At 36.7% G+C, this 23,001-nt stretch overlaps 1 protein-coding gene across 2 annotated transcripts in view; it reads right to left on the reverse strand.

Moving 5' to 3' along the window:
* Positions 1-642: 642 nt before the first annotated feature.
* The window catches only part of LANCL1 (LanC like glutathione S-transferase 1), a 32,011-nt gene continuing 9,652 nt past the window's right edge, over positions 643-23,001 (reverse strand). For both annotated transcript variants that reach the window (XM_079133863.1, XM_079133862.1), the window contains exons 4-10: positions 15,410-15,617; positions 7,505-7,640; positions 6,810-6,956; positions 3,956-4,138; positions 2,120-2,296; positions 1,616-1,688; positions 643-1,012 (exon numbers count right to left, since the gene is read on the reverse strand). In XM_079133863.1, coding sequence (XP_078989989.1) covers positions 936-1,012; positions 1,616-1,688; positions 2,120-2,296; positions 3,956-4,138; positions 6,810-6,956; positions 7,505-7,640; positions 15,410-15,617 — 1,001 coding nt within the window. In that variant the 3' untranslated portion in view covers positions 643-935. The remainder of the gene's footprint in view (positions 1,013-1,615; positions 1,689-2,119; positions 2,297-3,955; positions 4,139-6,809; positions 6,957-7,504; positions 7,641-15,409; positions 15,618-23,001) is intronic.

Below are 23,001 nucleotides of genomic sequence, written 5' to 3' on the forward strand. Positions count from 1 at the left end.
TTTTCAAGTTACTGGCTACAGAACAATGCCCTTTCCCCCTTTTTTAAGCAGAAGTAGAATGCTGTATTCTTCAGTGAAAAGACCAATGTTCAGATAAACTGATAGGAATATATTTTATGGCTTGTACCAAACAACTAGAGTCTTTGTAAGTAAAGTAAAACACAAGTCAAAGTTTAGAAGGTCAGTCAAACATGGCAGACCAGATTCTGAGGTCACAGGTACACATTCTCACAGAAAATGGGCTTCGTGATCTCATGTGAATACCAAAGAACAAACAAATTTCAGTTAATAGTTTGAAAATACACTAGATTTTTTTTTCTTTAGAGAAAACCATAAACTGCTATTATTAGCTTATCTTGAACTTACATACCAGAAAGCTCATGACAACTGTCACATTTTAAGATTTTTATAAAAAGGCTAGCATATAGCGCCTGGATGCCTTACTTTGATAAAGAGGTAAATTTGAAAGTATGTTTATCTCTAGATCAAAAAGGCATCAAGAATTTGAAAAAAGGTACTTAGGTCCCAAGTCAAGTTTGTAATTCTTGCAGTTTTTCATCTGGAAGCATACAGTCATGTTTTGTACCCTTTCATAACCAACCACTTAGAGAAAGAATAAGTCATATAGCTGTCTACCTTAAATAAGATTTCCTCCAAGTTCTGAAATACATGTAAATGACCCCAAAATACTGTATTTATCATCCATCCTTCCTTTTGGAAGAAACTTAACACATGTCCTTGCATACTTTTAAATAAAAGTACATAATAAAAAATGGAATTGACTAAAGACAAATTCTGGAAAAAAAAAAATCAACTCAATCAAGTACACAGTTTGGTTCTCTGTTTCCTTGAAAAGCAATGAAAGCACTTAGCCCAGGTTTGAATGTACAGAAAGGGTCATGCTTGTAAGGTGCAGGGCATGGGCATGATTTCCTTTAGAGTTCAAATGCAGGGAACCTGGCTTTCATGGGGACCAGCAGGTCAGCCAGGAAATATATTGTTCCAGCCATTCCTGAAGGGAGAGAAGGAGATGAAAGTTATTACACCAAATGACTTCCATTTTATTGACTTTTTTTTTTTTTAAAGCATCAACAACATTACAGTATTAATGGCAAAAATTTAAAGGAAATGGAAACAGTCTATATGCATTCCAGTTCAACTTTAGAGGAGTTCTCTGTGAGGTGCCTAGCCTTTCTATTCAGAGGGAAGACAGGGGAAGAGGAGAATATGGAGCCATACAAGTTCAAGTCCCTGCCCTGTCATTTACCACGTGAGTTCTTTCCCCATAGCATCATACTTCTCTTGAGTCTCAGTCTCCTCATCTGTGACTTAAGGATAACATGCCTTTATGTTTTTGCCAAAATGATTTATGACAGCATCTGCAAAATGCTCAGCATGTGCCTGGCTTGGTAAATGGTAGTCACCATTTTGACTACTAGTATTAGGTATGAGCTAGAACATGTAGTGAATTTTAATACTGATTTGTTGTATTTGTAAGTACTTCAAGAAATGACCATCAAATTAATTGGTTGATATATCTCAAATTCAAATACATTACCAAGCAGAGAAGTAGCTGCTGATATTATAAGGCAAATAAGTAATATATGAAAAATACCTTCAAAGAGGGAGAAGGGGGTGTCTGGTGTCCTGCATCCGTGTACTCCATAATCTAAGCACCATTCAGCAAACTGAAATGAGACCAAGTTAAGTCACTACAGTGATTTCTTCCAGTGACCCTAGAGGTTGATATACTGTCCCTAAGTGTTATTCTGAAAAGTCAAAAACTATCATGATAAAGAAAAGGGATAAATGCCCCAAGTATATAATTTGGAAGGAAATTTAAGGAGTGGTCTAAGCCACAGATTACCAAAGCTATCAAAGAAGAAAGGAACGAGATCATTGACACCTTTTTTTCTCCCATAAATGCTTTTGAATAGAATTATGCCCTTTAAAGGAATGCTAATTCGACCAAATAGCTTTTGAAGGCTTTTTCTTAAACATCGAGTTTATTACTATAAGATGACTCATGCTTTAAAAATTAAATTAATTTAAAGAGATGAACAAGAACTCTTCCCTCAATCCTTTGGCGATGCTTTGGAGCTGGCAGTCTGAGCCCTACCTTACAGGCCCTGTACAGGTACTTCACATCCTGTGTGAGGTTGTAGAGCGCCAGGAAGGCATAGGCGTTCCCTGCAGCACCATGGCACAGCCCGTATCCCTTCTTCAGCAAACCATATTGCCAGATCACATCTGCACACTGGTAGGCACCACAGAGGTACTTCTCCTCTTTGAACACCTGCAGAGTCAAGGGTTGTGAGTATTCTTATACAGGATATAAAAGAAGGTTCCTTCCTGCTATGAAAGCAGGAGCAGTAGGGGAAGAAAACAGAGGTGGCTTGACAAGAAATGTAAGAGATTTAGTGACAGAGATGTGTTATACTGGTAGTGAAAAACTATTAAAATTGACTTTTTTTTCCCCCCAAATTAATTGGGCCTAACCTTGTCTGAAAGGTCTTGCTTTACATGCATGTGTCTGTGTATAAGGATGTGATCAATTAAGCAGCATTATTTAACTTGAAACTTGCTGTTATCATGAGTCACTCTCCAAAGTACAAATGCTAACTTTTGTAAGTGATACTGCCATTATTAAACAGAAACTTTCTTTAAATCCTGGAGAAGAAATTATTAGTTATGAAAACTGATTATATAACATAGCTTTATCAGAACAGTATAGGTAGACCTTCATAATCTTTTACTGCCTCATATATCTCAAGAAGAGACTTAAAAAAATTTCTGAGTGGGTATTTTTAATGTTTCATTGCAAATCAGGTGTCCTCAAAGCAGAACAAGGTAGTTTTAAATGCTTTTCCATTATATCTTTCTGAAATGTACAATTTGATATACTAAAACTTGCTTAGTTATGAGATGCCAATGGCCATTTACAGCCTATAGAGTTACAATTTGACTTGGACTAATGGTCATACATGTATTAATTTACTTTTATTATTTTTCCTCAATTAAAAATCTTTTCTTCTTTGATTGTGGCTATGCCATATTAGCCTTTTTAGAAGTGATATTTGTATTTTATTTTAATTGTGGTAAGATGTACATTTAAATTTTTTTCAGCACACAATTCAATGATATTAATTATACTCACCTTGTTATATAACCATCATTACTATCTATGTGCAGGACTTTTAAATCATTCCCAACAGAAACTCTGTACCCATAAACAATAAATCCCCATTCCCTACTCTCTCTCCCCAGAACCTGGGCAACACTTCATATTAGTTATCACTTCATATAAGTGGCATCATAAAGTATTTATTCTTTTGTATCTGGCTTGTTTCATTTAGCATATTTTCAAGGTTTATAAATGTTGCAGGATGTATTTGAATTTCAATATTTTTTTAATACTGATATGTAGCACATTTTCTTTATCCATTCATCTGCTGTTGGGTAATTGGATAATTTTCACTTTTCAGTTGAGGAACAATTATGAACATTGGTGCACATTTCTGTTTGAATTCTTGTTTTTTTCTGGATATATTACCTATGAGTGGAATTGCTAGATTATGTGTTAATTAAATGTTTAATTTTGTGAGGAACCACCAAACTGTTTTCCATGGCAGTCATATCATTTCACATTCCCATTAGCAGTATTTGAGGATTCTATTTTTAATTCAGCTTCTGGGATATTATTTTGGCTCTCTCACTGGTGTCATAATCTTGGTTACTCTACCTGTCAGTGAAGCAGTCTCCTTGTTCTATGAAATAATGTCTTCTATGGTCAATGGATACTATGAGAATGAGTTATAATTCATTTAGCAAAGTGATTTTAAGTCTAACAAATGAATTATGTATTACTCCTTTAAGGATTCTAAGATTAATTTTAAATCATAAAAATTTTTGTTATTTTTTCTAATGTTTTCTCAAAAGAGAAAGTACATTGTACCTTAAAGGCCTGGATGAGCATGTAGATTACCCCAGGAGCTCCATGACACCAGTGGACAAGCAGATCTCGATTATCATCCACACATGGAGGATAATTGCCGGAAGGGAATTTCAGCTGGCAAACAAAGTCTACACTGGGCTTGACCAAAGTATGTAACTTTGCTTGGCTCACTTGAAGGCTGGGCTAGAAATGAGAAAGAAAATTATTAGTTTTGCCGAAGCAAACAGACTTTCCTAGGACTCAGTATGAGTTTTAAATCAGTAGAAAAACATGACCAAAGGGAATTGGAGAGTCATTAAAAGGCTTTGAATTTCACCTACTGCATTGCTTTGCTTTAATCTTTTGTGTTCACTTTACAATTTTTAGGTAATGGACCAAACTAAAACTAGGACATCAGTTAGTGTTTACAGTCTTCTGTATTATTTTTCAGCATTTGTTGTCATCTACATACATATGAATTTCCTAAGTAAATGCTTGAGAATGAGTGTAGAAGAAATTTCCTGAAGTTTCAATACCTTTAACATGCTTTAAAATTCACAAAGAAATCATTAGATAATCAAGCACAATTTTTACTATTATATTCAGAGAAGTAGCAGGTAATGTTTTCAATAGAAAAGAACACTAACAAATTAGGAGACATGGAATCTGCTGCCAAACTACGGCATGACTTTAGATCACATCTTTATTTTGAGAATTTGAAACTCATCTATATAGTATTATCTCATAAAATGACATACAGATTTATAGGACATATTGATACAGGACATATGAATTGCCATTCTTGATACAATTTTTTAGCTTCCCTTTTGTATCCTGTTCTTAATTCAATGCACTGTTCACTATTTAAACAATTTTTAAGAGCTGTTTTACCAAGCAGCGGGTGGTGATGTGGGGTGGGCAGGAGACAGTGCTGGAATGAAGCAATATTGATGTTATATCTTTCACAAGATTCTTAAGGTTCTTCAAGGGACATATAGATTATACTTTACATAAGGAACAGTGATCAAGCTCAATTTAAAGTGTTACAGTAGAATGAGTAAACTTGTCCAACATGGCCTAAAAGTAATATTGTTTTATTTTATGTTGATACATAGGTTTCTACTAGAATGAACTTTCAGGATTAAAAACAAAATAATTTCAAATAGGTAATAAACCTGCAAATGAAAAAAACCAATACTTAAGATTTTCAGATTTCTTTTTACAACTAACAAAAAACAGGCACAGTAGATGTCCTCTGATTACCTGTTTTAATGAAAGGTCAATTAGGCCATCCAGTCACTGACACATGATTTTAATTCACCTTGAATTTCAGAAGACATGAACTCTCCTTTCCTGAAAACATTTAAGAATCTACATGTACTTCTGGAAAAAAAGAGCAACTGAGGGAGTGTGCCAGAAAAACAAAGGAATTAAAGTCTGAATTGTCAAAAATCCTAATTACAAAACTTCTAATTGAGAAGTGCAGAATACTACAGCTGATCTCTGATAGTCACTAACATTCAAAGTGTGATTTTGCATTCAAAGGCAATAATAACCTTGAATTTTTCAGTTTTGTTTTCATTATGTAGTCAGAGAAGGCAGGCTTGACAATGGTTTTGTATTATTATAGCTGGCTACTCAACCAGCTGATAATATGTATAGCCAAGCACTCATGTTGAACATATCGAAACCCTTTTCTTTTTTTTTTTTGGGGGGGGCGGGTACTGGGGATTGAACTCAGAGGCACTCAACCACTGAGCCACAACCTGAACCCTAACTTTTTTGTTTTTTATTTAGAGACAGGGTCTCACTGAATTGCTTAGTTTCTTGCCATTGCTGAGGCTGGCTTTGAACTTGCGATCCTCCCATCTCAGTCTCCTGAGCCACTCGGATTATAGGTGTGTGCCACTGTGCTCGGACCAAAACATTTTTCTTTACACCATATTGTGCTCTGGGAAGATGAGGGGTGCCTGCTGCTGCCATTAAGAATCTATTTTTTTTTTTTTTGACACAAATTCTTATTCGTAAGTGCCAATTCTCCTTTAGGGCAGTTTCTAAGTCCCCTAAAATGACATTCTCTGAGTTTTCTTTGGACCTCTTCTCTTTAAGTCATGTTACCACAGTGAGTTCTCAGTTTATCTGACTTTGGTTGATGTCTCCCAATATTAAAAGGACTTAAGGACTGTTGGACACAGCACTTTTTGTTGTTGTTGTTATTGGGAATTGAACCCAGGGGCACTCTACCACTGAGCTACATCCTCAGTTCTTTTTATTTTTAAAATTTTGACACAGGGTCTCATCAAGTTACTGAGGCTGACCTTCACTGCTTCTGCCTTCCCAGTGCTGGGATTACAGGTGTGCACCACTGTGCCTCGATGGGCAGAGTACATTCAGATGCTGTTCAGGTATATTATTCTTGAAAATTCTCCTAGGCATTGCTCTCTATGTGAGCTTTAGATAACACATGCTTCTTTGTTTTCTACTGACTTTGTTCTTACTCCTGGAATTTGTTTTAATGGACTGTATCTTATAATATGGGAATATATTAATTCAAGGCATTTGCTGAAAGAGAAGAGCAAAAGGGTACTTCATACAAAATTACAGGTCAAAATACTTTAGTCACCATGAGTGGCAATAGGTAGGAAGGTACAGTCAACTACAAATCAAATGTCATCTCAAAGCACAGTGTCTTTATGTTTATACTCTTTAAAATGCACCGTGGCCAAAGTTACCTTTGTTTGTCCAGGTCAAATGATGGCATGATGCTGTAGTTGACAGAAGGATAAAACAGAGCTGCAGGGTCTATCTTCCCACCCAAGGCAGTGCATGTCAGTCAGGTGGCACATTTAAAAGTCTCCACATACTTGGCCCTTACCTGCATCAGGTAGTAATAAATTCCTGCCAGGCCATGAGCAGCCCCCACATAATATTCCTGGTACCATTCATACATCAGTGGAGACTTTGCAGCGAAGTTTCTCTTTCTGGCTAGGTTTTCTCCAGAGGTTAAAACTGTTTCACAAATCTATAGGGAGAAAGCCAACCGAAATAACAAGACAATTAGAATAAAAATCTTTCTGGTGGAGGCAAGGAGCTTTTTGCTATGAGGTACTGAAAAATGTATGTTAAACATCATATTCTGGCCAGGGAGGGGCACAGTTTACTTCAGCAGAAATGAGTGTGACTCAGAGAAAAGAAGTGAGAAGTGAAGTGAGGAAAGACAGGGAGAACCTTGAACTCTATTTACTAGTGCCACAAGAATTCACTTGTCAAAGGAAAGCACAAACTTCCAAGCACAAAAGGAGATGTCTGGCCCTGACCTTCCTCTGAAAGGGTCTCTAAACTCTCAAATGGACCAGGTGGCCTTCTGATTCAAGTCCCTCCCACAGTGTTTCCACACTAAATGTTCCCAGCATTCAGTGTGAATTACTGTTGGTCCTTCTGTGTCTCACCTCTAGAGGTCAAGATACATTCTCTTTCTACTTGGGATATGCTAACTGGAGAGACAAAGATAATAGGTTAGGCAATGAGCAAGACTTCTAAAGACTTCTCAAAAGCATCAAATTGTGGTACCTGCTGAATATGGCTTTGAGGAATCTTTTCAACTCCAAAGTTCTTGTTGACAAAAAGAAGAGCATAGATGTAGCCCATTCGTCCATAGAGCATTTCATTTGGAGCATGGGGATCAATTTTATTTAGGTGAATTAGCCTAGGAATAGAAACACATGGCTAAAATAATCTGACAGGGATTATTGGTGAATACTTAAAATTGTTACATTAAAATATATATACACTGTATAGATGTTTTATGCATATAAAACATGTTTGTATAAAGGTATATACATGTATACAATCAGGGTTCAAAGATTTAGCCCTCAATTAAATTTCTTTTCTTCAGTTTACAATAGAACTTAAAAAAAAAAAAAAAAGAAAAGAAAATCAAAGAAAAAGAATGCAGGTGAGTGGCTGAGGCGGCCTGGAACCTCCTTAGTTCTTCACAGAACTGTGTCCTAAGATGAGCACTTAGGCAGCTAGCATCAGGGAAACCAAACTGCTGGCTCTCAGAGCATGCAGTCTGGAGAAAGGACTGAGTTAACACTCAAGGGGCCAGTTCTTTCCTTAAAATGAAAGACTTGCTGCATCCCACTCATCCCCTTTCTTGGTTTATTCCCTAATGTGTCAACAGGCCTATGTGAAGAATCTGTATGGCAGCCTGATCTACTGCCATTGATAACACATGCAGATGGCACAAAGTTATCATGTCATTGTCCCTGTCTTCCAGTCTCTCAGCCTTCTAGTTCTTATCTTGGGAAATGACCTTGGTCACCAGTTTTTTTGTGTGTATTTCTAGATTTATCTTATGTACATATAGGCATAAATATACATATTTATGAATATAAATATATTCTCCCACATGTTCTGCACAGTTGTTGAGTAACACATCTTTACAACCATTATATATTGGCACACATAGTCTCATTCTTGTAACAGCTGCAGAGGACTATTGAGTTAAGTGGATGTATTACAATTTATTAGTTCCCTATTGACAGGCTCAGTCCAGCTTCTTAGATAAGCTTGTTTTTGTTACAGGTCCCAGGTAAGATGGAGTAAGCACACTCAGTCATACTCTCCCATTAAATGTAGACTCCCAAAGCTGGACAGAAAACATGAAGCAGCTATTGGAGGACTCTGAAAAGTAAACATAAGAAGGCAGAATGGGGAAGAAGACCAGAATTTGAAGATCCACCCAACTGATGGTGAGTTTGTCATGTTTTCCCCTCTGTTGTGCCCCTGGCCCAAAGCCCAGAGGTGGACACCTGGGGGCTCATAGACCCAGAAGGAGCCCTTTAATTCTGTCTCAATGATGAACATGAAAGAGAGATCCTAATACCTGGAGAGGGTGGGTAGTTTTTTCTTTGTTCTCTTGTGCCCAGTCCACAAGAAATCTTACGTTGTCAGCACAAGTGAATGCAATGGAACTCACAGGAGCCAGAACTCCAAAGGAAGAAAACTTTGTCACAGAGCTAAGGAGCTGTATTCCCCTGGGGGAAGGGTGAACCTCACTGCTTTACTCCTCTTTCTATCCTCCACATCACCTATCCCCAGAGCAGGCAGCCATGGGAAGTACATGGCAGAGCGGGATAACTAAAGTCTCAGTTTTCTTGCCAGAGGACCAAAGAGGGAAGCCTCAGGGAATCAGAAAGAAGGAGGTGGTCAAAGAGGGAGGTAAATAAGATTGGGAAGGAAAGCACATTTGGTAGTTTGAACTCTGAGAATGAATCTTTTTTTCCTTTTAGCAGGAATGGTGGAGGAGCAAATGTGATAGAGAATGTCTTTGCTATTCACATGGAATTTTGAAAGTGCAGCAGGGGCTGTATATACCCCCTTAGGTACAACCTGGAACAGGCTTTATATAAAATCTAAGAAGGGTCTGAGGAAAATGTGGATTTCTCTGAGCTATAAGAACAGCATAGGGGACTATCTGCATGTGGGTATGTATGTAGATCTTTTTTCTAACAAATGTTTTCACATTTGGCAGAATGTACAACTACTTATGTTTTCATTTTAACATGCTCAGCAGTCAGGGTATAGCTGAGAAGGTATAAAGCCTCCACGGCTAATCTCTGGAGGTCACCAATATTAACCAAAAAACAAGAATAAAAGAAACCCAAGCAGACAAAAATCTGTCAGTTGCTATCACGAGGCTGCATACCAAAAGGGAGAGTGAAGATGTCTCAGTTCCACAGTGAGTGTACCTGTGAAAAAGAAAATAATCCTCCTCTCTACTACTTCCACAAGCTTTGAGGGGAAAGGAATACTTAATATTTAAAATGAAGAGGACACATTTCAAAAAACCAGAATTAGGTGATTTCAGTGATTGAAAACAGCTAACAGTTATGAAACAAAGGCTAAGAAAAAGGTATAAAGGAACTTATTTGAAGGGAACTTACTCCTCAATAGGAAATAGTTTAAAAGAGCATGGCTAGTTGTAATTATTAGAAAAGTTTCAACTTTTTCACATTGTACCTCGAGAACTGAGGCATCTCAAATTAGTTAAATATGCAAATAATGGCTCATGTATTTTTTTTCCCTTTAACAAATAAGTAATCAACTTACAGTGGAACAGGAGTTATGTTAGAAACAGGGTCACCATAGTCAAACATTTCTTTCTATTTTCTTGTAATACCTTGTTTAACCTTTGATCAACATTATACAGGGCTAAGTGGGTGGTATATGGGCCACTATGTTTTCTATTTCAGTGCCATATATATAGGCACACACACACACACACACCCCTAATTTTTTAAAGAATTTGAAAACATCCATTAAGAAAAATTCTTTTCCTCATGTCACAATTGGTACTTCAGTATCACTAAGACTATAAGAAAACAAATCTTTTACTAGGTACAAGTTCAACTATTGCAGTAAACAAAATGAATGCATTTAGATAAGAACCTATTATCATTTTAATATAAATGTATCAGGTTATATAGAATTTAGATTTAAAAAAGCATTCTGATTTATTTTTGCAAAGGAAGTCAAAGAACTATTCAAAAGGGAGAATTTGTTACTTTTTTAAGCAAGCATGATCTACAGACATTATCACTCAAAACAATTATTCTTTTACTGCTAATGATGTTCCTGTCAAAATAAAATGAGCCACTGCATTACAAATTGCCATTCCTTTCTTTGCCAATGTTATCACCTACACTACCATTAGATGGCGATATAAAATTAGCATTTTAATTAATTTTACAACCAAACTCACTTGGATTTGGGTTGTTCAAAGTAGTAGCAAATACCTTACAAATACTTCAATGAAAAATATGCTCAAAGTAAGTGTCTCATTCAATGGAGTTTAGGGTAATAAGAAAAGTATCTTTTTTTCTGGATTTTAATTCAAATCACTAAACCAGTTGGATCAGAGGTTACCAACAGTTGGACTTTTGACTACACGTTTCACAAGCTATGCTCTCAAGATAAAATAATGATAGCGTTCATAAATCATAATGGTTATTTTATGTGTTTTCATAAACTCTCAAACCTCCAAGCATATTGTTCCAGTTCCATTTATTTGTTTTGATTATGTTGATATTAATAGCAACCAATCTTTAAAAGAGATAAGGAAGTCACTGAAATGTCACTGAAGAAAAAAAAAAGACATTTCAAAACAGGCTACTTCTATCCCACAACTAGCAATATTTCCCCAGGGTGTTACTGGGAGAGTCTTTTTGATCTTGTATTGTATCAAAAGGTTTGTAACAGTATTTAAAAAAAAAAAGTTGTTCTTTCTGACCTATCTTCATCACTCTAAGTACTGGCCCAAAGCACTATATATGTCAGGTTGGTCACTAATTGGGCTATGCTTTCTATTTGTGCTGTGGTACTAATACCTTGGTATAGAAAAAAGGGTAAAAACAGACATGATATATATATCAGGCAGTAGAAAAAACTACCACTATGGCACTATGTACTGCTGTCCACTCCCCTATCCCTTAGTCATTCCACAGGACAATTTGAACAAGGACACATGCACACACACTCCTTTTGGGGAGTCAAAGACCCCTCCAACTCCAAGAAAAGTGCGAATGTTCAGCCAGGCACGATGGTACATGCCTATAATCCCAGTGGCTCAAGAGTCTGAGGTAGGAGGATCACAAGTTCAAAAGCCAGCCTCAGCAACCTGGAGAGTTCCCTAAGCAACTTAGTGAGACACTGTCTCAAAATAAAATATAAAAAGGGCTGGGGATATAGCTCAGTGGTTAAGTGTCTCTGGGTTCAATCCCTGATACAAAACAAAAACAAAAACAAACCCAAAACCCCAAAACCAAATGAACTAAAAATCCAGATTTTCTCAGAGGCCTAAGGTTAAGATCTTCTTCCAAGGAAAACACTGATTTCTTTGAACTTCAGTTTCTTTGTCTAAGAATTAGGCTTTTGATAATTTCAAAAGCCCTTTTTTGATTCTAAAGCTCAAAAATAAGATTTTGAAAGATCATTACATTAAAAAAATGTAGGAAAGAAAAGATGAGCTGCAATATGAGGTGGGCAGTGGAGCGCAACACAGCCTCTACAGAGAATCTGAGTGTGATATCCCAAAAGGGGTATGACAAGAGGAAGGAAAACAAGTGAAACAAGCACCAGGCCCAGTGGCACATGCCTGTAATCCCAGTGGCTCAGAAGGCTGAGACAGGAGGATGGTGAGTTCAAAGCCAACCTCAGCAAAAGCGAGGTACTAAGCAACTCAGTGAGACCCTATCTCTGAATAAAATACAAAATAGAGCTGGGGACGTGGCTCCATGGTCAAGTGCCCTGAGTTCAATCCCTGGTACTGCCCCCCACCAAAAAAAGTAAAACAAGCATGTAGGTTTATTAAATACCTCATAATACCAAATAATTTTGGGTCTTCTAAAATCAAAACATAAAAAATTACAAATTAGAGATTTGAAAGATGAAGCAAGCACTATAATGTACAAATAATTCTTTCTGTTGTGCCATGAACTTCAAAAATCTAAATAGCATATTTTTCTGTTACATATTTGTATTCTATATTTTCAACCTTAAGAAGTCTTCTGGTTATAAAATATTCTTGAAAATCTCACAAAAATTTTAGAAAGTTATAAAAAATAAAAACATCTTTATTACCAAGGTGTCAAGGAAAAAAAAAAAATGAACTCTTAACTCACTCTTCTGAGTGTTTTAATTTTAGTAAACTAACAATGATATTTGGTACCATTTCCCACAGAATGTTTCCTAGACTGGGTCTTCAAGACAAGGGAATACAGGTGCCTATGTAAGTTTGGTACATGTTGCTCCCTAGAGTTGCAGTGTTTCCCTATGCACATAAACTACAAAAGGTTCTGAGCAGCCAATAAAGATGCATATTTAATTTTGTTTAACTAGTGTTTGAATATAATCCCCAATCTGAATACCCTGCTTTCATTAAAACCATTAACATTCCTCACACAGCAAACTATTACTATTTGGCTGCACAAATATTGGTGAATGGTGGCATTAACTACAAAATATTGGGAACACTACAATTTAAGTTGATGGTATTTAAGAGCAATTCACTAAGTAAGACTATCTTATGAGCCTTGTGTGGCTTTTTAAACTGGCCAAGCAAAAAGGGAAATAGTTTCTGTGTTTCAAACTTAAGTATGGAATAGCTTTTGTATTGGCTAGTCTTATACAAGTCAATTGCTTTGGAAGGAACATACTTTAAACTTTAGGGAAATTATTCCCTAAATGCCATTTTGGTCAAGCTTGGTAAATATGTTTTATCCTAAATATTTCTTAGCCCTGAAATACAATTTTCGGAGTTTCTTCTTCCACATATGCAAAGTAATGTGGTTTCTGATCATGTTATACTACAAAATTTATAGTCTTTGATATATGTAACACAATTATACATAAAAAATATTTGCTGTGGTTTAGAGTCCCCCAAAAACTCATGTGTGAGACAATGTAAGACTTTTCAGAGATGAAACAATTGGGTTCATGAAAATCTTAACCTAATCAGTGGATTGATCCATTGGTATAAATTAACTGGGTGGTAACTGTAGGCAGGTAGAGGTATTATTGGAGGAGATAGGTTACTGGGGGGGGTCTGCCTTTGGGATTGATATTTTGTCATTGGTGGGCAAAGATCTTTGCTTCAGGACTTCCATGTCTTGAACTGCTTTCCTCTGCCATGCCCTTCCACCCTGATGTTCTGTCTCACATCAGGTTCAGAGCTGGAGTTGGTCACCCACAGGCTTTGACCTCTGAAACCAATGAGCTCCTAAATAAAATTTTCCTCTTCTACACTGTTCAAGTATTTTGGTCACAGTGATGCAAGAGCTCACTAAAACATATGTCAATGCAGGAAATATTTAATATAATAATTAAGAAAGCACTTTAGAGTAAAAGACTTCTTGATCTACTCATTTCCTCCTCCTCTTAAATTTCGGGCAGAAGCCAGGTGCAGTGGCACATGCCTACAATCCCAGCTGCTCGGGAGGCTGAGGCAGGAGGATTGTGAGTTCAAAGCCAGCCTCAGCAATTTAGTAAGGCCCCAAGTAACTGTCTCTAAATAAATTATAAAAAAAAGGACTGGGGATATGGCTCAGTGGTCAAGCAAACCTGGGTTCAATCCCCAGGACAAAAAAAAAAAAAAAAAATTCCAGTGGAAGTTAAGTTACAATATAAAAATATCAACAAGAAATAAGAAGAATAGAAAAATATAAAAAAAAGTTGAGGGAAGAGGGAGAAATTGTGTATGCTTTTGCCAATTTGTCTGTGTATGTGTATGGTTAAATAACATGGGTGTGAATGCTTCCTTCTTTAAATACAACCTAGTTATATCTTTTAAAATGTCCAAAAAGCCTGATGATGAAATATACACCACCACACAGTCCAGTCACCCCTCAGTATTCACAGGGATTGGTTCCCAGTTCTCTGGTGGGTACTGAAATCTGTGGATGCTCAAGTCCTTCATATGAAATGGTATAGTAGCATATAACCTATGCTTATCCTCCCATCTACTTTAAATCATCCCCAGATTACTGACAATACTCAATGCAATATAAATGCTATATATAAGTGGTTGTATTGTTTAAAGAGTAACAATATGGAAAAAAGTCCATACTATTCAGTAACAGATGCAAATTTGTTTTCTAATATTTTTGATTCACAGTTGAATCTGTGGATGTGAACCTGCAGATATGGAAGGCAACTGTTTAAGATTAACTAAGGGAACCTCAACAAACTATACTGGTAGTGATAATGCTATTTTGGTAGTAATTTATAAGAAAGAATAGTGGGAATAAAAAACAATGGACAACTCAGGTATGATCACTGATTAAAATGTTTCTAGAGTTGCAACTCTCCTGTTAGTGTGACCATGCTCAGTGAGAGCCTAAGTGCCCCATATGGAGTTGCATGGCATCCGGATTCCTTAGTAAATTCAAAAGTATGCTCAATAAACTCTAATAAAGCAACAAAGTTTACTGATACAAAAGTTTAGTAATTCTTCATAATTCACAAGTTTCCAGTGTACTGCCATGACTTATATTAAAACTAGAAATCTGGATTTGCATGGCATTATCCCTAAGAAAGGCAGTCTTGAATTAGTTATGGTCCCTTAGGATGCCTCTCCCAGCCCACCTGCAAGAATTGAACTACATTTCTTTGAATTTCTTTCTGATCCTGGGTAGTATGCTGGATTAGCAAGCCCATGATTAGGCTTTTGATCTCACAAATGTTGCTGAACTGATGTTATCTGGGACATGACAGTGTCTTGTATCTTGCAATAAAATAGGGATTATAATGGTTGTTCCTTAACTAGAACACAGGAAAAATACACACGAGAACTGATCAAATGCAGGAATTAAATATATCTGCTGAGAAAAGTATTCACTAGAATGTTCTTCTGCTGACATATGCAGAATGCATAATGATGTCTAGGTAATAATCCTTACAAGGAAACATGCTTACCGTGTGATGCAATCGTCTGCCTGCTTTTCATTGTTCATCTTGTTATACAGCACAGCGGCCACTGCCAGGGGGCCTGCATCGCCACAAAGGAAGGTGATGGAGCGCTTGGTCAAACAGTTCAGGCTTTGCTTCACATAGCCATGTGCCATCTGGAGGTAGGCAGGGTCCCCGAACACCTCAAAGAGATGTAAGTAAAGCACTGCAATACCTTGAAAGCAAGAAGAACAAGTTAAGGAAAGGGTAATTAATTTTATTATTTTGGCATGTATGTATTCCTGATGGCTAAATGAAATCATGATTCCAAATAAATCATAATCTACTTAACAATTAATGATTTATTTAATTAATAAGATGTTTTGTCCTTGTGACCTAAAGAAATTCAAAGTAGGGTGAAAACCTGAATTTCTCTTCATACAAAAAGCTTTTTGTGTAAGAAGGTAGTTTGTGTCATCAAATTCCCTACCCTACACTATCTTTCTAGGCGGGGATTATAAAAAAGTTACTTGACATTTGAGAAAATACATTCAATTTCTCTTCAATTTTTTCTTTTCTGTCAAGGACCCAGCTACTTACTATTAAGTAAAAGCTGTCAGTGACTTCTGCTTTGGGTTTTACTTGATTTGCTTCTTATCCTACTCTGATGCCTGCTACATGTAACTGAGATGTCGTCTACATGTCCTTATTCCAAGTACCTGTCACAGTAGATCAAGACTTTCCTGTGAAGCCAACTGGTTTCAGAGCAGACTCAAAGATATGGAGTAGGCCTGCCTGCCTGCCTGCAGCATTTCCACAAACTCTTTTTTCCCCCTTAAAGTACATTTTCCATCTCATTTACCATTTTTAGAAGACACGGAGCCTCTGTTTAAATCTAAATTAATAGAGCCAATCTCTTCATGGATTTCACTGCAGTAAAAACGTGGTTTGCAAAATTACTTTTCACTGTACTGAGGACAATTTTAAATTTAGATAGTTTTCTCATTTTGCATGGGTAATCTCCAAAGCTTTGTGCTACAGACAATTCAATTTCACATGTATATTAAGGACAAATTTTCATTTCCTGCCAAAGTTAATAACCTTGTCTGCTCTTTCAAAGTGGCTTCGTGTTAGTAATTCCACAAGCTGATGATCAGATGTACCACTGCTTAAGGTCTGTAGACAAGTGTACAAAACCAAGTATGTGAGTAAGAAAAAAAAAAATCCCTTTTCACAAATGATCAATGTCAAGAGCTTCTTCCAGAATGAGGTCCTTAATAGGCTTCATCTCCATCCATATCACGCATCTGCTGGCAATCCATTTAAACTGTTACCCTTTCATCTTGCCCTCCTATTCCCACTGATGCCTGAACTTGCTTAATTAAGTTATGTAAGCACAAAAGCCAGATAATGACATGACCGAGATCTGAGAAAATAAAAAGTGATTAAATACAAGTCCAGTGATTGTTTTCCTTTTCAGACCTTTGTCTCTCATGATCAACAATTCCTCTTGGCCTCAACATTTAACAAACAAAACATATTAAGGCTTGCAATTTTAAGATTTGAAGTATTTCTCATGAAAAACATAAGGTCATTTTTTGAGTCTCAAAATGTTTCATTTATTCTTTTTCTTTTTGACCAGTAGAGAATTATCTAAGTTTCTGAGATTCCATATACTCAGGTTTAATTTCTCTTCTCCCTCTTGTTCTGGGCCTGGTGTTAGATTTAATTAAATATCTTCTGCAGGCCACAGTTCAGTGTTCACCTTCTCTGTCAAAAAGCACCCATGGGTGAAAAGATTTTAAATGAAGACTATTTTAACTGAAGAATTAGAAAAATTATTTTGGACATACTTACAAATCAGTCAAGGTCAGGAAAATAAGATAAAATGTATAAGTCAAAGATATTCATGACTTATCAGTATATTTTACCCTATGGATCCCCTTTCAAGGGACTTACCACTTCTTCCCCTTTCTGTTTTCCTGCTAACTGGAATGAAGGTGTGATGGTGTGGCTAGATCAGCAACTTTAGACCTTGAGTTGGAAGTTGTGTTATGAGGATGGCAAAATGTCAAGATGAAAGCAGCTTAGATTCCAGAGGACTGTGAATTTATCACACCAGTCTCTGGATTGCTACTAACCTGAGATATAAACTTCTGTGTTAAAGTCCTTGTTATTTTAGGTGCACTATCACACTTGGTAAGCCTAACCCTAAAGAATATGATTCTTTTCACAGCTAGTGAAATAACAAAAGCTAGATCATGTGGGGTCTTTTAGCCAGTTAAAGATTTGGGCTGTTACTTGAAACACACCATTTTAAATCATGAGAAGAGCATGAGATTTGTTTTCTTTTAAATTCACTTTATGCACTGAAAGGCTTGGAACAGTGGATGTAGGAGAGATGTCATAAGAATGAACTTTGAAAAGGTATTGGTCTGAAAGGTAAAAAATCAACAGCACCTGGGTGGGGAATAACAAAGAGAGAGATACCATGATGTCTCCCAAATGTCTAGCTTCCACAGCTGAATGGGCAATGATGTCATCCTCCAAAGAGAGTAACACCAGCCATCACCAGGTAATATACAGAATGATGAACAGAGATTCATTAATATTTTTTTCTTTGTATCGCAGAATATTCTACTTCTTTAAAACATGCCAAAGTCAACTTTAGTTAAGTGTATTCTTGGGCTTAAGTTTGAATGTCAGATAAAATTTCCTTGTATACTATTTGTTAAGCAAAAACTTGAATAGTGGAGATAGGCTTCCTTTTTCTATCTATACTTTTTCTTCTAGACTAAAAAAGATTTAAGTGAGATTTAAATTTTGAATACATTTAATTATAAACACCATTGTTTAATTTTTTAGAATTATTTTTATTTAAAAAATTAAAAGCCTCCCTTTTGTAAACTGAAAAGTTCTGATATTTTAATTAATATAAAATTTAAGTTACATATTGTTCTTTATTGTTGCTGTTGGTCATTCAGCTATGAAAACTAAGGTGTTCTGCCTGAATTTTATTATCTTGTTAGATTTACACGTGACATAAATGTGGGTATATTTTAAGAGAAAGTAATCTGTAAGAAGAGCGATATGCTGGAAATAAATAAAGCAAAATCTAACTGGACACTATTTCCCCATCAAACCTCAAGTCATTAAAGGTGATCAATAAAGTATTTGGGATACCATCTTAATTCTGTGTTAACTGAAGTAGTCAGTGATTCCCAATGCAATTAAGGAGCAGCTCTAAAAAGGACTGTGCAAGTGGGAGTTGCTTCTCATTAAAAACAAAACTAGACAAAACAAAGAAAACCTGCTTATCACTTCCTTTGTGGTCTCAGATGCTGAGAGAAGCCAGACACTTATTACTTTGATTTTAGGACTCCTGGAGCCTCCTTGGCTGTGCTGGAACTGCAGTGTCCAATGCCACTGGTTCTACTCATCAGTGGCTACAAAAAAACTGGTTAATTAAAATGAACAAAATTTAAAATTCAGCTTCTCAAAAAAAGTAAAAAATCAAATCAAATAAAATTCAGTTTCTCACCCTAGCTATATTTGAATGTTCAATAGCCACATGTGGCAAGTAGCGGCTGCAGTGGACAGCACAGGTGCATTTCCATCACTTTGAAGAATGTTCTAAGAACACTAGTGCTCTGAAGACCAGGGATAGATGTCATTCTGTACAAGAAGTTCATGAAGTCTGGCACTGCCTCATGGTTCATCCTAGGAATCTCTTGGTTTGAAATGTTCGTAACTAGTTTAACTTGGAAAAAAAAAAAAAAAAAAAAAATACTGTGTGAGGACCAGTGGGACTGCTGTGACAGGCTTTGGTCCTGGCTGTCAGGGTAGAAGCTCTGAACCTTCCATTTCTTTGTACAGCTACTACTCTGGGAAGGGAGGGTAAATTGTTTAGGGACATTTCTAAATCTGCAATCTCCTTACTCAGCTACTTATCCCCAGCAGTACTATAAATACAGCCAGCTGTTGGGAGGTAATTAATACTAAGCCTTTGAATTTCTGAGGGATCATTAGTCCTATTCATCTTGACCAATCAAGACCTTGCTATATCTCAAATGATATGGAGATGATAAAAATCCTCACAGATAGATGAAATCTCTCAAAACACTTTAATTCTGCATCCTACAGATTACTCCTTAACATTTTCCATTTGTTTTACAACCTGCCTACAGTGGTATAAAAACCTTTGCCAAGGTACTTCAGTTCTGCAAGATAATTCCTTGCAGGTAAGAGGTTTTTAAAAATTCCCTTCATGTACTCTGGTAGGAAAAATCAGGTCAGATATAACCTCTGTGGGAGCCACTGGTGGTGTTCAACTACTACCCAATGGTTTTGAAAGAAATACTTCCTAAAGGAGAGGATGTTACAATTGAAGTTCAAATGCACTGCTCCTTTACTGAAACTTTAAAAGTCAATTAATTATTATGTTTTCTTCCTTTTGCACTTGTGGGGGGCGCATATAAGAAGTATAAAGTATGATCACCTGCTTTTCTATGTCAGGATGGTACTTTCTAATCTGTTATTAGAACTGTTTTCTAATTGTGTGTGAATGCTTGGATATGTTCATTTCTGTTTCATGAAGAAAATTACACTTGTCATTAGGCAGTTTTCCATTCCCTGTCACTGTTGAGACTGGGTAACATACTTGCCCCAAGCCTGGGTGTGAACACTGCACACTGACCAGGACATTTGCTCAGCTGCTGGATTCAAGCTGAGCATTATGAGCTGCAGGCTTTCCAAATATTCCAGTGACTGAAGTACAGGTACTAGTTATGACTCTGTGCCTTTATTTTAATATTATTCAAAACAAAGGCGTGGAAAAGAAACAGAGGACAAAGACTCACTCTAAAGAGGTGTCCTTTATCCATTTACAGAGCTAACTGTGCAGCAGGAGAAAAGATTTAAGAAAAAAAGAGTTATACTTTCCTCTTCCTTCCTTTGGTATCTGAAGGCCACTGCTTTGTATATGTCAAATTTGGAAGCACTAGGTCTTTTATTCTGCCATAATAGGTGATAAATCCCTCACCCTAACAGCTGTTAAGAGCATGGGTTTTCTGCTGGTGTTGAAGCCTGCCTTTTGCCACTTTCTAGTTGAGGGATCTTAACCCATTTACTAAACCTTGCTGTACCCAAGCATTTTTCATCTGTAAAGTGTAAATAATAGTAACTACTCTACACAATTACTATGAATCTTGCTAATCACTCAGCATAGCCCCTGGCATATAACAATAATAAATGCCAACCCCATTAGATGTTAAGTCACACTGTCCTCTTTCTGATCCCTGATTTAAAGGGACTGTGTGGAGGAAACCACTCTCTCTTTCTTCCCATGTTCCTACCTCTCTCCTCTCTCCCTGATTCTTCTCTTCTGTAAGGTAGAACAGTGTTCCCTACACATATGCTACCTGGTCTTTCTCATTAGTTTTCTGGAAAGTCTGTGCTATCTTCAGGCTCTCACTTTCTTCTTTCTTGTTCTCCATGTTGTTATGCACATCTTTACTGCTTTTACACTGCACAGGTAGTAGTAGCTGGAGTAACAATGGCAAGGTATTCCCATTTATCCATTCATTCATTCACTCAACAAATATTTATTAAACACTGGCTATGGACTTCTTTCTTTCTTTCTTTCTTGTTCTCCATGTTGTTATGCACATCTTTACTGCTTTTACACTGCACAGGTAGTAGTAGCTGGAGTAACAATGGCAAGGTATTCCCATTTATGCATTCATTCATTCACTCAACAAATATTTATTAAACACTGGCTATGGACCTGGCAATGTACTTAGGGCTGAAGTTATTGGAAAGAAAAAGACAGACACAGCTATAGCTTTCTTTGGGTTGTCTGTACAAGTCAAATTGCTTAGATATGTCTTCCTTTCCTCCCACCATTTCTTTTGATCTGTCTATACTCTCATCATGCATTTTGTGCTTCACTCAAGCACACTGGTAAGATCTAAACCCTACACTTGTTTCAAGACTGTGTCTTAGTAATTAAAGGTAACCTACGGAGCAATGACATGAACATTATGCACGGCACAACTAGAAAGATAGCAGGCAATGTTCTTGGCCCAGTAATCCATCTAGTGGTTGCTGTGAAGGGCTTTAATAAACTCGGGGTGGATTCACATCCTTGATTCCCTCCATGTGCCTTAACAGTTCTGGCTGGGAGGGATAGGTGCCTCTCATGAAGGTGAAGGACATTTGCTCAGGGCTCAAATTAGACACTGAAATGCAGGCTGTGTTGCAGAGCTACTTATAAGATCAAATTATAAAGAGAAGACACCTGGCCAGAGTGATTCCTTTCAAATAAATCTGGTGTCAGCAGTAACTAAGAGCCACATGTTAAAGCCATAGCTCAAAGGCTATATATTTGGCAGATCAGAGGAACAGCATCTTGAAACACTATAATGACTTGCATTTAGAGTGCAAGTTAATATTACTCTAGGGATTGTGCTGCATAGCCTCTTATTTAAAATGTTATTGAATACTTGAAAAGAGGAAATATATGCCAATCTTAGCCTCATTAACTTTGTGAGTTGGTTACAGAAACACGGGTCATGTCTTTTAGAAAAAAAACCCCTGAAGTACTGGATTTTTTTTTTTTTTTTTTTGAAGTGCAAGCTGATCATCATTTCCCCTTGGAATCATCATAGTTAGGAGTGGGGGAAAAATGAAATTAAATGAGAGCTAGCACTTTCCCTCATTTTTTCTTAAAGACCCTAGTGAGATAAGCCATCCCTTGGGTTTACTTAACGTCTCTACTAAGTTATCTATAAGGGGAGCAATCTTTCTCAGTAAATGCTTATTTCTAATTCAAGAACACTTCATCTGCTCATTTCATCTTTATAATAACAATTCCTTACCAGTATTTTGTGCCTTTCATCATATAAAGCATTTTAAAAATTCTCCTTGCCACTCCCCAGAACCCACAGTCTGCAACAAAACCCAGTCCCATGACAAGGTAGTGTTCTAGTCTCTGTGCCACAGATGCCACAGATCTCTGGACATACCAAGGACGACTCAGTAGCTGATGGGATTTGACTTTACGGGGCCTCCACACCTGCTATTTTTCAGCACTCTGTGCTGTTATGCGTAGTAACATATAGAAGTTCTTGATGAAGTACCTACATAACCAAAATGCTTCCCCTGTTGCTCAAGCTGAAAGCACATACTATAAAGAACTCTTGTAAATCTACTGGGAGGAGAATTAAGGCTAAAAATGAACAACTCATGCTTACTGCTGGCATGTGTCATATATCAATATAATGATACATTATACTTCAGTGTACTAAATTTTATGAGAGGATCCTGGTGAAAAGAACTGAGGCTGTTCGTTTATAGTGCCAATTATTAATAGCTGCAAGAAGTACTGATTGATTTCAGACTACAGATGATAATGCATTTGAGAAGATCCTCAAGTCTTTTCCAATACAAGTAATTATGAGAAAAGTCTTATCTTGGACCAATTCATTTTACATTTTGAAACCATGCTGAATATATTAACACAGAATTATGGGATGGGGAAAAACACCTATATAAGAATGCCAGAAATTTCATTTTTCTAGCTGCAAACTGCCCATCTGTTTTTTCCAGGATTTACTTCA

Source organism: Sciurus vulgaris (genome assembly GCF_902686455.1).
Source record: "Sciurus vulgaris genome assembly, chromosome: 3".
NCBI classification, from domain to species: domain Eukaryota; kingdom Metazoa; phylum Chordata; class Mammalia; order Rodentia; family Sciuridae; genus Sciurus; species Sciurus vulgaris.